The sequence below is a fragment of the Lissotriton helveticus genome, chromosome 9 (genome assembly GCF_964261635.1).
Source record: "Lissotriton helveticus chromosome 9, aLisHel1.1, whole genome shotgun sequence".
Classification (NCBI taxonomy): domain Eukaryota; kingdom Metazoa; phylum Chordata; class Amphibia; order Caudata; family Salamandridae; genus Lissotriton; species Lissotriton helveticus.
In genome coordinates this window covers 340,850,336-340,864,478 of record NC_136070.1, presented here as the reverse complement: position 1 = coordinate 340,864,478, position 14,143 = coordinate 340,850,336, and the positions used below count along the sequence as shown (strand labels likewise).

The 14,143-nt window shown below is 45.7% G+C and overlaps 1 protein-coding gene across 2 annotated transcripts in view; it reads left to right on the top strand.

The window, feature by feature from the left end:
• The window catches only part of TC2N (tandem C2 domains, nuclear), a 255,478-nt gene extending 246,797 nt beyond the window's left edge, over positions 1–8,681 (top strand). The window contains exon 12 of one of the 2 annotated variants that reach the window (XM_078660065.1): positions 7,550–8,681. In XM_078660065.1, coding sequence (XP_078516191.1) covers positions 7,550–7,660 — 111 coding nt within the window. In that variant the 3' untranslated portion in view covers positions 7,661–8,681. The remainder of the gene's footprint in view (positions 1–7,549) is intronic. The other variant, XM_078660066.1, reaches the window with a different exon arrangement.
• Positions 8,682–14,143: the final 5,462 nt, after the last annotated feature.

Sequence of the window (14,143 nt, the reverse complement as noted above, 5' to 3'; positions counted from 1 at the left end):
TGTCAGTGCACATATATACACCTAGCTACAAAGCAAAGGGGTGCTGTTAGAGACTGGTGTTTTCAATGAGTTGATGATGGACCCAAGAGGAGAAGGGTGGACACGGATACAATGACAATTGAAGGAAATGGCGTACGATGTCAAAGGTTCCTGGGAGGGGATTACAAGTGGGGAAGTGGTTGTCACTCAAGGGGCGGGAAGGTTAGCAAGAACAGAATTGCAAATTACAGATATAGCAGAATGGGGAGAAGGAGTATAGGGAAGAGAAGGTGGCATCCTGCAATGCGGCAGGTGGTTGCTAAAGTTGGAGCCGGCCTTTTCAGAAAGGTACGGCAGCCATGTCTTGATATTGCGAGGAGAGGGTGCTTGAACACACAAAGCTTTAATTCTTTTTGGACGTGGGGGATGTATGGAACTTGGAGCATCTGGACAGGAATGAAGCACCACTACTAGTGCCTACAGTGATACCTCACCTCTGAGTGGAAAGGGTCAGGAGCTTGACTACTATTAATGCTGTAGATGCAGTGCGACTAGGGTCCAAGGATGTCAGGGGACTACTTTATTTCATTGCCACAAAGTGAGGGAGTGGGTGGGGGTGGGGGCATTTTCCTTGTGTGAATTAGTGTCCACGGCTCCCTTCCTATACCACTGGAAGTAGAAATGTTCACTTTGGTATCTTGAACTTTTATAAATAAATCATTTCAATTAGTGAAGAGTCCAAGTGGGGCTGGACACATTAAGGTGTAGCAAGCACATAAGTAGGGCCAAATGTCCAGGTAATGCCTACAAACCTTCCAGAGCAGGTGTGTCTGGAGCCTTACCTACACCCTCTCTCTAGGAAGAAACTACAGTAAATGTGATCCTTGGAACGAAAATGACTCTATGCCCAAGAAAAACCCTTTGTGTTTTTTAGAAGCGTGCGTGACTCGAAAGACGGATCCCCATTGAGAGACGGGCTTGCCAATGTACAAAGCGGCTACGGCTATTTTGTGCCAACAAAACGCTCTTTCATCAGGGCTCTAAGGTCCTGAATTGTGTGTTAAGTAGAAAAGAATATCAGTTTGCAGTTCTCCCCACGAGCATTCCCAGAAGAATAAAATGTCAATGGTATTGATTACATCTCTAGAGCCTTTTTTTGTCCCTTGTAGTCAAAGCGCCAAGGTCCCCTGAATTAAGAAGTTTTAACGTGGCAGGCGATGTGAACGGGCCTTTGAAACCATTCGCCCAAAATAGTGCCATTCATTATTACAATGGCAAGTGTGTCTAGAACTTTGGTATTGCCACCCTTTTCTCAAAAATGGTTTAAAGGTGTTTATTTTTGTTCCTGGAATAAGAAGTAGTTTTGTGTACAACCTTCAAGAAAAAGCTGCACACTTCAATAAACCTGAAAAAAGATTTTCCAATCCAAGAATTCCTAATGCTTTACGTACAGTCTCAGGCTCATAGCAACACCGCATCTTTTGTATTGGTTGTAATGCTATGATGTCGTAGTTACGTGACAGCTCAGGTTATCTTCGTTTAACCAGCTCTTTCAAATAAAAACAGTATTTCGTATGTCAAGCCACTTCCATTTTGAAGCCATCTCATACATTGTTAGTAAAGATATGTTTGGTGTTCATTTTCACACAAAGGGAAAAAAGACAACAGGAATAGAGTTTTCCTCCGCAAACTATTATCAAAAAAGACCAAAAAGGCGAACCAAGTGTCTCCATTTGACCTTCTCTCCTGAGGCGGAAGCCGGGAGATACAGGCACGAGCACTCGCTCATTTTTAAAAATACTTTGAGAGTCACGATAACTTGTATTTTGGTTGAAATAACGATCTGACAAACCTGTGTGAATGCGTGTGTGTTGATTTTAAAAACCTCACTTTACCACAGCTCCACTCACCCGCCCACAGCCTCACAGCGGATCTTAGCGGTGCCGAGGACTCGCAGGGTAAACAAACATTGCCGCAATTTCCCGCCGCACTCTGAGGCCACGCCCCTTTCACGAGGCCACGCCCCCTGTGTACTTAAGCCGCGAAAAACAAGCATCTGGTCAGAAGACCTTCTCTCCTGAGGCGGAAGCCGGGAGATACAGGCACGAGTACTCGCTCTTTTTTAAAATACTTTGAGAGTCACGATAACTTGTATTTTGGTTGAAATAACGATCTGACAAACCTGTGTGAATGCGTGTGTGTTGATTTTAAAAACCTCACTTTACCACAGCTCCACTCACCCGCCCACAGCCTCACAGCGGATCTTAGCGCTGCCGAGGACTCGCAGGGTAAACAAACATTGCCGCCATTTCCCGCCGCACTCTGAGGCCACGCCCCTTTCACGAGGCCACGCCCCCTGTGTACTTAAGCCGTGAAAAACAAGCATCTGGTCAGAAGACCTTCTCTCCTGAGGCGGAAGCCGGGAGATACAGGCACGAGCACTCGCTAATTTTTAAAATACTTTGAGAGTCACGATAACTTGTATTTTGGTTGAAATAACGATCTGACAAACCTGTGTGAATGCGTGTGTGTTGATTTTAAAAACCTCACTTTACCACAGCTTCACTCACCCGCCCACAGCCTCACAGCGGATCTTAGCGCTGCCGAGGACTTGCAGGGTAAACAAACATTGCCGCCATTTCCCGCCGCACTCTGAGGCCACGCCCCTTTCACGAGGCCACACCCCTCTACCGAGACATCCTCTCTCTATAAAATATGTGCATGTACCGAACGCGCAGCGGGCGCGACGTTTGCGCGCCGAAGGCGCGCCTAAGGCAAGCCCGTCTGCGCCCGTCCGCGCCAGCTCCGGGCCTAGGGCCATCCATATTGGCAATACCTTACCAGCCCTGAGAATCACATGGACCAGCACACAGCTACTAGACCTAAGTAAGACAGCCTGCTCGTCTCCCCTCACTTGTAGCTTTCCTCTATCTTGCCCCTTCCGGCACAAATGTCCTAATTGTCCTTTCTCCCTCTGCCCAGACTGGTCTCGTACCAGAAACAGCACACCAGCAACTAAGCAACCCCCCCCCACCAACTCCTACTCCATGGGTTTGGTTAATTGCCGCTCTCTACCCAGCCACGCCAACGACATCTGGCTTTTACTGTCCACCTCATCCTGGGACGCACTGTTCCTAACAGAGACTTGGATTAAAGACTCCTCCAATCCTGATATCGCCCTAGCTCTTCCCACTGACTACAGTTTCACAGGACTCAGCCGTGAAGGCTCCAAAACAGGAGGAGGAATCGCGGTGATTCTAAAGAAGCATTTGAAAATCACCTCACGAAAAATCTCAAACATTAACCCCATTGAAGCTCTGTACTTCTCTATCACCGACTCCACCACAGCAGTTTGCTCAGGGATTCTGGTCTATAACCCCCCGAACTCCCCACAACCTGCTGTCCTAGAGCTAATGGCTGTCACAGCAGATCTCTCCCTCAAACACCCCCACTTCATGGTACTGGGAGACTTCAACCACCACGTTGATGTAAGTAGCTGTAACCGCGCCTCCCAACTCCTCGAATCTATGCAAAACATCAATCTTACGCAAAAAGTAAAAGGCCCCACTCATAAAGCAGGTCATACTCTCGACCTCATTTTCTCGAACAGTGAGAAACTCATAATCCTCCCCTCCCTACCTCTACCTTGGTCCGACCATTTTCTGATACCCTTTGAGCTATCCCTAACTCTAATTACAAAACAGGAATCTACCATCAGATCTCAGGGCAGAAAATGGCACAAACTCACACTCACAGCCATAGAACCAAACTACCATAATAGTTTAATCCCTCTCCCTGACGACCTCAACGAAGCAGTGCGTGCACTAAATAGCGACCTTACGTCCGCTATCGAGAAAGTCACACCTCTTCAAAGCCTCTTCTCCCGTAGACAACAACCATCGGCCCCTTGGTTCACGGAAGAACTACGAGCACACAGAAGTTGGTGCAAGAAGCTGGAACGTCAATGGAGACAGAACTATGATACAGGAGCTAAGGCCCTCTATCGACAAAGTCTTAAAGAGTTTCGCAAACTCAAACGCCAATCCATGAGCACATACTTTTCCGAAACAATTGCCAAAGCAAAAAATTCAACCAGGACCCTATTTAATATAGTGAAAGAATTTACTCACCCCAGCGCACTCTCCACTCCAGTGCCCATGTCACAGACATTATGTGAAAACCTATCTAACTTCTTCAAAGAAAAAATTGCCAACATAGCGGCAGCGATCCTTCAGAAAGATTCCGATACCACCAAAGATCCAACCCTTAACAGCTCTCATGCATTTACCGCATTCCAACCCCTCAGCAAAGAATTTGCTCTTAAGCTATTTCAGGACTGTAAATCTGGTTCACCCCTGGACCCTGCCCCAGCGCTGATCATGAACGAAATTGCCCCCATCATCATTAACCCCCTATTGGACATCTGGAACTCCTCATTACTCACTGGGGTTGTTCCCTCTGCCTGGAAACATGCCATGCTAATCCCGCTCCAAAAAAAGACCGGCATTGATCCCTCCTGTCTAAACAACTACCGACCAATTTCACTTCTACCCAAACCCGCAAAAGTTCTGGAAAAAGCCGTTCAAAAACAACTGTCCCACTACCTGGAATCCAACTCCTTATTCCACGACACCCAATCAGGCTTTAGACCAGACTATAGCACTGAGTCGGCGCTACTCGAGGTATCCGAATCAATCCGCGAATGCACGGACAAGGGAGAGGAGGCCATGCTGGTCCTCCTCGACCTATCCGCTGCGTTTGATACCATCTCACACGACAAACTTCTGATTCGCCTACAAGAAGTTGGTATCGGCGGGCCCCCCCCCCTCGCATGGATAAAATCCTTTCTCACAAACAGAATACAGCAAGTGATGCTGGGACCTTATCTATCCTCCAAAAAACAGCTGATCTGGGGCGTCCCACAGGGTTCTGCCCTCAGCCCACTCCTATTTAATGTGTACCTCAAACCTCTGGCTAAAGTTGTTGAATCCTGTGGCGTCAAAGTAACCTTTTACGCTGACGACACCCAACTGGTGTTCTCCTTCAAAGAACACACTGAAAAATCTTTTAACAACTTTCGCCTCTGTATGCTCAACATCGCCATCTGGATGTCTGCTAACAATCTAAAACTCAATACTGACAAAACCGAGGTCCTGTTCTTTAATCATAAATCGCCCATACCCTCCAATCTCTGGTGGCCGTCTGAACTCAACCCCCCCCAGAACCAGTTCAAACCGCCCGCAACCTTGGCTTTCAATTCAATACCTCCCTCTCCTGCAAAACTCAAATCAATAAAGTCACCTCAGCCTGCTTCGGGAAACTTCGAATGATAAAAAAAATCATCCCATACCTACCACTTGAGTCCCGTAAAACGGTAGTTCATGCCCTCATCACTGCTCACTTGGACTATGCCAACAGCCTATATGTAGGCGCTCCTACTTACCTCATCTACCAACTTCAAAAAGTCCAGAATGCTGCGGCCAGGTTAGTCTGCAATATCCCCTACCGTCATTCCATCTCACCCCACCTAATCAAACTACACTGGCTCCCAATAAAACTCCGTATTCAATTCAAGGCCTTAACTCTGGCCTTCAGAGCGCTTAATGACCGAGGCCCAACCTACCTATGTCGCAGAATGAGGTTCTCACAAGCTCCAAGAAACCTAAGATCCAATCATCTCCGCCTCATGATCTGCCCCCGCTTTCGCCTTTCACGTACAGGAGGAAGGGCCCTGGCAGTAGCCACTTCCAAACTGTGGAATCAGCTTCCCACAAAGTTAAGATTCCTGACGTTTGAACCCCAATTCCGAAAAAAACTAAAGACCTGGTTATTCTCACAGATCTAATGATCTCACTTCACTCCCTCTCGACCCTCCTGAGATTATGTCTTCAGCGCCGGGACACCTCCGTCAGAGGTAGCTGTGCGCTCTACAAAATTCTAAATAATAATAATAAATAATTTGCCAGATAGATAAAAATCTGCAGAAGATCAAAATCAGACCTTGAATAGAAGCATTTGTTTGCACAAAAGGAGCTGTAAAAGTGGTTGGAATTGGAACACACATGACCTATGCAAAGCACTTGCCTATTCAGTCATATCTAACTTGGCAAAATAGTTTTTAGAAATAATATCACAATCTTTTGCCTGTATTTTCTAGGTAAACAAATAAAATTGCTATTATAAATACCATGTCCCGATTGTAGACTTTCACAGTAGAAAAGTGCCCTTCTTGACGGCGGAAAACCCACCAACATAGTAGGTTATTTTTCATCGTAATTTTAGGCTAGGTAGACATTGAAGGTTTCTGAGTTGGACATCCTGTGCCCCGCAGAGAACATAGGTATACGGATATTGTCCTAGAGCTGTGATAGGCGGGAGTAGGTTCCTTTCCAGGGTAGGAAAGGAAGACAATAACCTATTTTTAGGACAAGCAAACCAGACTACACAGCTATCTGGAGCCCTTTCACGTATATGGCGCACTTTCCCTGTTTGTTCCATGGCGCACCTTCAAACTTGGGGAGAAGAGTTGGCCTAACGGCTAGGGCGCTTGACCTCGGACCTGGGGAACTGGGTTCGAGTCTCGTTAATGACGCTAAAACATCCTTGATACTGGGCAAATCACTTAATCTCCTCGTGCCAAACAAAAATGAATTTGTGTCCCCATGTAACCTAAATAGTGCTATGTAAAGCGCTATATAAAGCTCTGGAAAAAAAACACAGGTGCGCTGTGCCCAAACAGGGAAAGTGCACCCAATTCGGTTGAATGCCCTGTTCTCAGGGCAGCCACAAGTTCGTGCTGTCCTGGGGGAAGTGCATTTAAGAATCTTACATTGAGTTTTGTCCTCTTCGGACTTTGACTTACACCTTCGATGTTCCAAGTTGTGGCTGACATGTTTCATCCTAGGTACTTATTAAGTATTTAAATGCCTTGTTTGGTTTTTGATGAATATGACAAGAGCAAAACTGTGCAAGGGCAGAGGTTAAATTGAGACAGTGTTCATTCTGACGCGGCCAAGGTCGGTAAAGTTGGGCTGCAAAGGTTTAACTTTGCTGTATATTGCCTTAAGGATATGGTATTGAAGTGCCTGTAAAGTGTAGGAGGGTAATAATTGGTACTATGGGTGCTGGGATTTTATGTGAAGTTGGATAAATTAGTGGTTAAAGGAATGGCCTGCCCATTTTTTGTGACTATCCCTTTAGATTACAGGATTGATGGTTAGTCATGAAGATAAGATCAAGAATGCACCCTGCTGTATGTACTAGCCGGCTAAACAATACATTGGAAGCCAATGGCTTGAAATTCTTGTTGAGGTTTGTTACAAGCTTGAAATTAGTGGACCTTTAACATACAGTTGTGACCCATAGCACAGGTTTAGACACTGAGATCCTCGGTTCACTTGTTGCATTAAAGTTCAAAGATTCTGGAAAGCTGTACAACTCTTGATTCTAACATTTACTGCATCACCGTTACTGCCCTATATCTGGAGAGTTGGAACATGTAATAGGTGATTGGCAGGTGGGACGTATATGTGTACATTGATTTACAGGTGTTTTACTTCTCTCTTTTCAGATGTGGCTGAGTACTGACAGCAGTAGTAGCGAAGCAGCCAACCAATGGAACGACATGTTTGCCAACCCCGAAAAAGTGGTTGTCAAATGGCACAAACTCAACCCCTCCTGACGAACTTCCAAGACGAAGTTCAAAGACGCGGAAATCAAAATGAAGGACTTGAACATTAAACTTTATTTCACTCAGACATTTCCACTTATTTAGAGGGCTTTAGAGAACCTTTCAGTATAGCACCTGGCGCCTTCGACATGCAAGTGAAGGAGGACATTTTGTGACCAGTGGCCGGGAGTCTTCCTGGCGTGACATTCCTCGTGGAAGGCGTTTTCGTAAACCGGTTGGGTTGTTCGGGTCATCGCTTTCCACCTGGATGGCGTGATTTGGTATCCTGTTAATTAGGCCTACAGTAACCAAATCTCTCACCACAAAAATCAGGCTCCACTATCTGCATATTATATCAATAACTTTAAACTGGCACAAACGTTGTTGCTATGGCAACTTTACCGTTGAGCAACTTACAGATAAACAGTTGGGAAAACTCACTATTGCCTCATCACGGATGGTTGTCACAAATGGTTGTGAGAATTACCAACAGCCGTCGCCTTCTGCCCATGTCCCCGAGAGACACACGTCACAGTGCCAGGCCCTCGTTGCCTGTGGAGTTGCGCAACCAGGGAAGGCCCTCGTGACATTCTGAGCTTGAACTTCCGTTTATACGAGCACTTCCTGCTGGATGGCGGAGACAAGCGACTTAGCAACCCAGGCTCACCTTTGTCGAGTGTTTGCTTTAGTGCAATATGTAACATAGCTCTTCTAAGTTAAACACTGCACCTTATAACGAAACTGCACACTAATTTGTTTTGCACATTATATCTTCGCCCAGTTGAGAGTGAAAGGAGAGATAGAAGCCGATAAAGGGAAATCTCTGTTGTCGAAACTGTACATCAGCCAAATTTGCTACTCCACACAAGACTATCGTCTTTTAAACATCAGCAACAAAAACAATTATTTCATTTCAAAGTTGCGGCATATCATACGTGTAAAGTTTTATGTACCGTAATACATATTTTATTTCAGCATTGTAATGTCACTTCTTTAGTCCTCCGCTGTCACTCTACAGGTGAGAATAAACCACGGGAAACATCATTTACTACGAAGGCATCCCCACGCATAACGTTTACCACGGTACACTTACCACGCAAACGTTTTTTCAACGTGGGTGCCTTCCACGACCGTCTATACCACGAAAGTACGTTCAGCGTGGGTTGGGGGGAGACGTGGTATTCCGTCCAGTCGTGCTGGGGGGGCTGGGGGAGGGTTGGGAGGGGGGCTAGGGGGGCTGGGGGGGTCTCCCCCCCAAAAAATAACAACAATTAAGGAGCGAGTTAGATTTTAAAAAAAAAACGCTCTGTGTTATTAATGAAGTAAAAGGAAAGAGCCTCCCCCAAAGACGTGCAGTGTACGTCAAAAAAGAAGTCCTTTATTTATTTTGGAAGACGTGTTTTGACGCTTGTTTCCATGGTAGATGGAAGTAAGGGCTGCTGGAGAAAGACGTGCAGGTAAGACGTGGTACAATCCTTCGTTGTAAATTCCAGCGTGGTAAAGCCACTTGCGATGTAAAATTCGCGTGGTTATGCCATGCGTGGAACTTGAAATCGTTGAAAAATCATATATTCTAAACCACATGCTGATTAAATCTGATGATACTGGCAGGGGGAGTGTTGGAGGTGCTTCCCCCCCCTCACCCCAAAATAAATCTATTCTCTAGTTAATGGTTGAGTACAGGTGTTTTAAGTCGGGTGTGATGAGTCTTTCAAATTTAACGTACACATGCAAACAAAAACAGATACCCATGCATACACTGTCTCTCGTCTATGTTTTAAATGTCTTGAAGAATGTTGGCTATTTTACAAAATGTTGTTTTTTAAGTACCCCCTTACAATCTGCACCACCTCTTAAACTCCCCTTCTGCAATGCTTCCCTAATAGCATATTGTAACATGCTGTGCCAGCATGCTTGTTGGAAAGCCTGAAGCTCACACCCCTCTAACCTTACTGACTAAGCTACGCCCCTGGACACTGAGGTGGATTCAAGTAATTATGAGTCCGAGAAGTAGTACTACAGGAGAACTCTTTTATGATCTCTTAGATGCTTTGCTAATCGCTGCGAAACAGAGTGACCACCCTCACCCACTTAATACAGACACTATTTTCAGTTCTGAACTTTTGCACGATAGACTAATAATGTCTGGTTGTCGTAGTCTTGTTTGGTTCCATTTATTAATTAGACTAACACACCTGAAGCTAATGATTTGTAGGTGAAAAGTTCAGGACTGGACACAGTGTACATAATGACCTGGAGTGAGATGGTCACTATTCTCTGAAGCGCCCAACTCCTTTCTACCAGCAGTGGCCGGTCCTTAGGGCGGCGGGCCCTGCACCCCAGCTTTTCACAGACATGAAGTGTGTTTGTCAGGCTGTGCAAAGGTCAGCCTGAGAGACAGTCTTCATGTACAGGTCAGACAGACAGGTGCTATAAATGCGCTAAATATGCAGGTGCCTGGCTGCCTGAACTGAACTTTGCTGTACTTAAAATATCGCAGTCCTGTGGGCTGTGACCTCCTCAACCCAGAAAAGCGCTGTGAGATCCTCCCCCTGATGACGAGGGGGAGCGTCAGTGATAGACTCAGACCTGGGCGCTTCAGTTTTAAGCCCCGAAGTACCCAGGGCCGAGTGTCAATCAGTAACACCTCGTCACAGAGTGGGGTGTGGTCAGCAACTTTTACTGACCCCATCCGACTCTGTGACAAGTACAGACTTCGGCCTCCTCTCATTGGCTGTATTAACAACCACAGGAGACACCTGTAGTCCCAGTAGAGACCTGGGTAAATGTAGTAACATGTAGCAATGTCTCAACGGGAATCAATGAGGGGATGAGATTCAAGGAGTAAATTATGGAGGAATTTATAAAATCATGTCATAATTCTAAAGTCCAAGTTTAGCACAACGTAGGGTGACAACTGCCTGGAGGGTTTCATGGCTACGAGGGGGGATTCTGCCAGAGATTGCGAATTCACACACTGGGCAACAATCACCGGATTTCATCCACAAGGGCACGGTCATCCACGATAGGACAATTCAAAAAGGTTACAAGTCATGGGGTGGGCTGGAAAGTGAAGTCCCTCCGGGGAGCAGCCGCAAAATAGAGATTGGTTCATCGGTCCTTCACCAGGTCCCCAGAGTCCAGGTAATTAATCAATGTTCCATGGGACATTGATCCCCCACATACCCACACAACTCTCCAGGCAGCTAACATCCTACTTTGTGTAATCTAGGTATGCAGCAAAGTGGGTTTCTGTTACAGAACACCCCTACTTTTTGCCTGGCTTGTGAGGCAGCTTTGACTGTAGAGCACTGAGTAATTGCTAATCAGGCTCCCAGTACCAGTGTTCTTTCCCAAAACTGTACCATTGTTTCCACAATTGGTACACCTCTGGCTCGCATATTAGTCACTTGTAAAAGGTACCAGTGGAACCAAGGGCTTGTGACCAGACAGCGTCTCCAAGGGCTGCAGTAGGTATTATGCCACCCTAAGATACCCCTCACAAAACACAGGTATACTGCCACAGAAGCCTGTTGGTTTTGGTGCCGATAAAAGTGAAGAGTCAACCTGGCACACGTCCCTGTGTGCCAGGTCTACCAGCACTGCAAGAGGCATATGCAAGTCACCCCTACAGCAGGCCTTACAGCCCTAAGACAGGGTGCGCTATATTGCCTGTGAGGGCATAACTAAATGAGCAGATATGCCCCTATAGTGTCTAAGTAGATTCTTAGACATTATGGGCCACATGCATCAAAATAAGGAATTGTGATTCCGGAATTGCGATTTTTAGGGAATCTCAATTTAGGAATCGCAATTCCTTATGCATGTAGGAATCGCAAAAAAATGCGATTCCTACACATTCCTTAATTGTGACTCGCAAATTGCGATTCGCAATTAAGGAACGACTTCCCATTCATTCCTATAGGCCTGGGGGCCCATAGGAATGAATAGGATTGCATGCGCAATTTGCGAGTACCAAATAGGTACTCACAAATTGCACATGCAATTTGAAGGGTTCAAGGGGGCAAAAGGCCACCGTGATGCACCCCCCAAAAAAGGTAGGTATGCAACCGTGGGTTGCACACACATGCCCTAAGAGCGTGTGTGTGCACCACAATTGTGTTTTCCTTAATTGCTAATTGCAAAAAATGCACACACATCTCAAAAGGCCATTTTGCGATCGCAAACAGCTGAATTTTGCTATTCACACTATTGCGATCGCAAAATGGTTTGTTGCATGTGCCCCTATAAGTGCAGAGTGAAACCTTATTGAGTACATGGGTTGGGAGCTTGTCATTACACGTTCCACAGCTCCTTGGTGGCTTCACTGACTTCCACAATGTTTGGTATCAAACATCTCAGCTTAAAAAACCCACACCATTGGCTACTACCTTCTAATCCCTGTAACACTCCTAAATCTTTTTATTTAGGGTAACCCCTGAACCTTGTTCCTCAGATTTCTGGTGACCTAAAGAAGAAGAATGACCAAAGAGCCGTACCAGCAGTGAAGACTCCAGACGACAACTGACTTGGCCACAGCCCTACTGGCCTCTCTGCAGCCCTCGAAGAAACCTGTTTCAAAAAGTGACTCGCCCGCAGGCCAGCGACTTCCAAAACATTGGGAGGACTGCCTGCCTTCCTCAAAGATGAAGAACTCATGAGGACAGCGGCCCTGTCCACAATGAAACCAACAACAAGAACTCCAGCGCCCTTCTGAACCCCACAACCAGACCTCCAGACCTACCTCTGCACCCGATGCCTATGGCCAAGTCGAAGTGGCCCACTGGTACCAAGAAGGTTCCCTAGCAGTCCTGAGTTCAAGTCCTCCCTGGAGTGACCTCTTTTGGGCTCCACAACAACTCCTGCAGCCTCGACACGAAGGGTCCCCCAACCGCGTCCGGCTCTAGTAAGACTTTTCTGACCTCCAAATGCATCCCTGCACCCGCAGCCCCTGGCATTGCGGAGCTTGACCCACGGTGTCCCTGAGTTCTTCAGCATCTCAACTTACCTCCAGAGCCACCGGTTCCCTTCGTCCAGTTTCCTGGTCCGAGCCTGCAGCCTTTGTTCCAAATCTTCATTCTCCATTGATTTGCATAGAGCACCTGACACTGTGTTTGCACTCTGCACAAGGCTGTCTCTTAGTCGCTGAGGGCGTGTGTTTGGTGCTGCCTTGTGGCCCTCCCAGTGCTGGTCTAAACCCCCAGAGATTGACCCTTGAACTCAGATTTTACTTACCTTCAACTGGCACCTCTTTGAGTGTCCTCAGGTTCCATTGATTGACATTGGGCCCCTCTGACTGAATTTGACCTCTGCACCCAGTCGCCCCAATGCCGCTGGTGGTGAATTCTCTACACTTATCTGACCTTTGCCCAGTACTGATCCTTAAACCCGATGACTGGAATTGTAAGTTGTGTACTTCTCTGTGAAATTGCATGATTGTTTTCCTTCCATAGGTTAACATTGAACTGTTTGAAAAATGCAGTGTCCACTTTTTAAACTGAAAAGCTGTGATATTACAAAATGTCTTTAACTGCAACAAAGTATCTTTGGTTCCAAGTAATAAACATACAAAAAGTAATATTTTCACAAATAATTGGTCTTAGATTTGGTCATTGAGTGTGTGGAATAATTTCTTGCCTGAGTGTGTACAACAATTGCTAAACACAGCCTTTCGATAAGCCTAACTGTTCGTGCACTCTACCACAAAAGAGTGCATTAGTATTATCTACTTGAGCTTCGGTAAAACCTCCGGGATCCACTGGACTCTGTGCACACTATACCTTACGTTGGTATAGTATAGACAGAGCCAGCACCCTACAACGTCCTAAGGATGACCTCCAGTCATGAAGGCCAAAACGTTGGCGATTTGCATAAACTAAACTTGGACTTTTGCATTATGACATGATTTTATTAATTCCTCCATAAATATATTGACTCACACATAACTACTACTGAATTCTTGTCAATTACGCTGTAGCATTCTTTATATATTTTCACTTGCTTCACTTATGCCATTTAAAAATGTTCTTCACAAGCACAAAGTGTTCACCTTTTCAAGTAGTACACAACTTTAAAAGCATGTTTGATGCTGCATTTTGATTTGTAAAGTTCAATTTGTATGTCTTTGCTGACAATATAAATGCATTTATCAATGTTTGTGGGACTGTTTGCCATTATTTAATGTTTGCATTGTAATGAATTTACTCCTTGATATCATCCACTTATTGATTCCTGTTGAGACTTTGTCACATGTCACTCCTCTCATTGGCTGACACAAGATCAGCCAATGGGAGACGATGGCGGTCAGCCAATTACAAGAGGAGGCAAATGCCAACCCTCCTGAAACCTCAGTGAATTTCCTCCCACCATTCAAGATCACTGCTGCAGAAGGTATGTTTTATTTTAATATTTGGTATGTGCATGGTGTATGTATGAATGTATGTGTATTTGTGAGTGCGTGCTGTAAATGGATGTGTGCATGTGTATGCGCTTGTG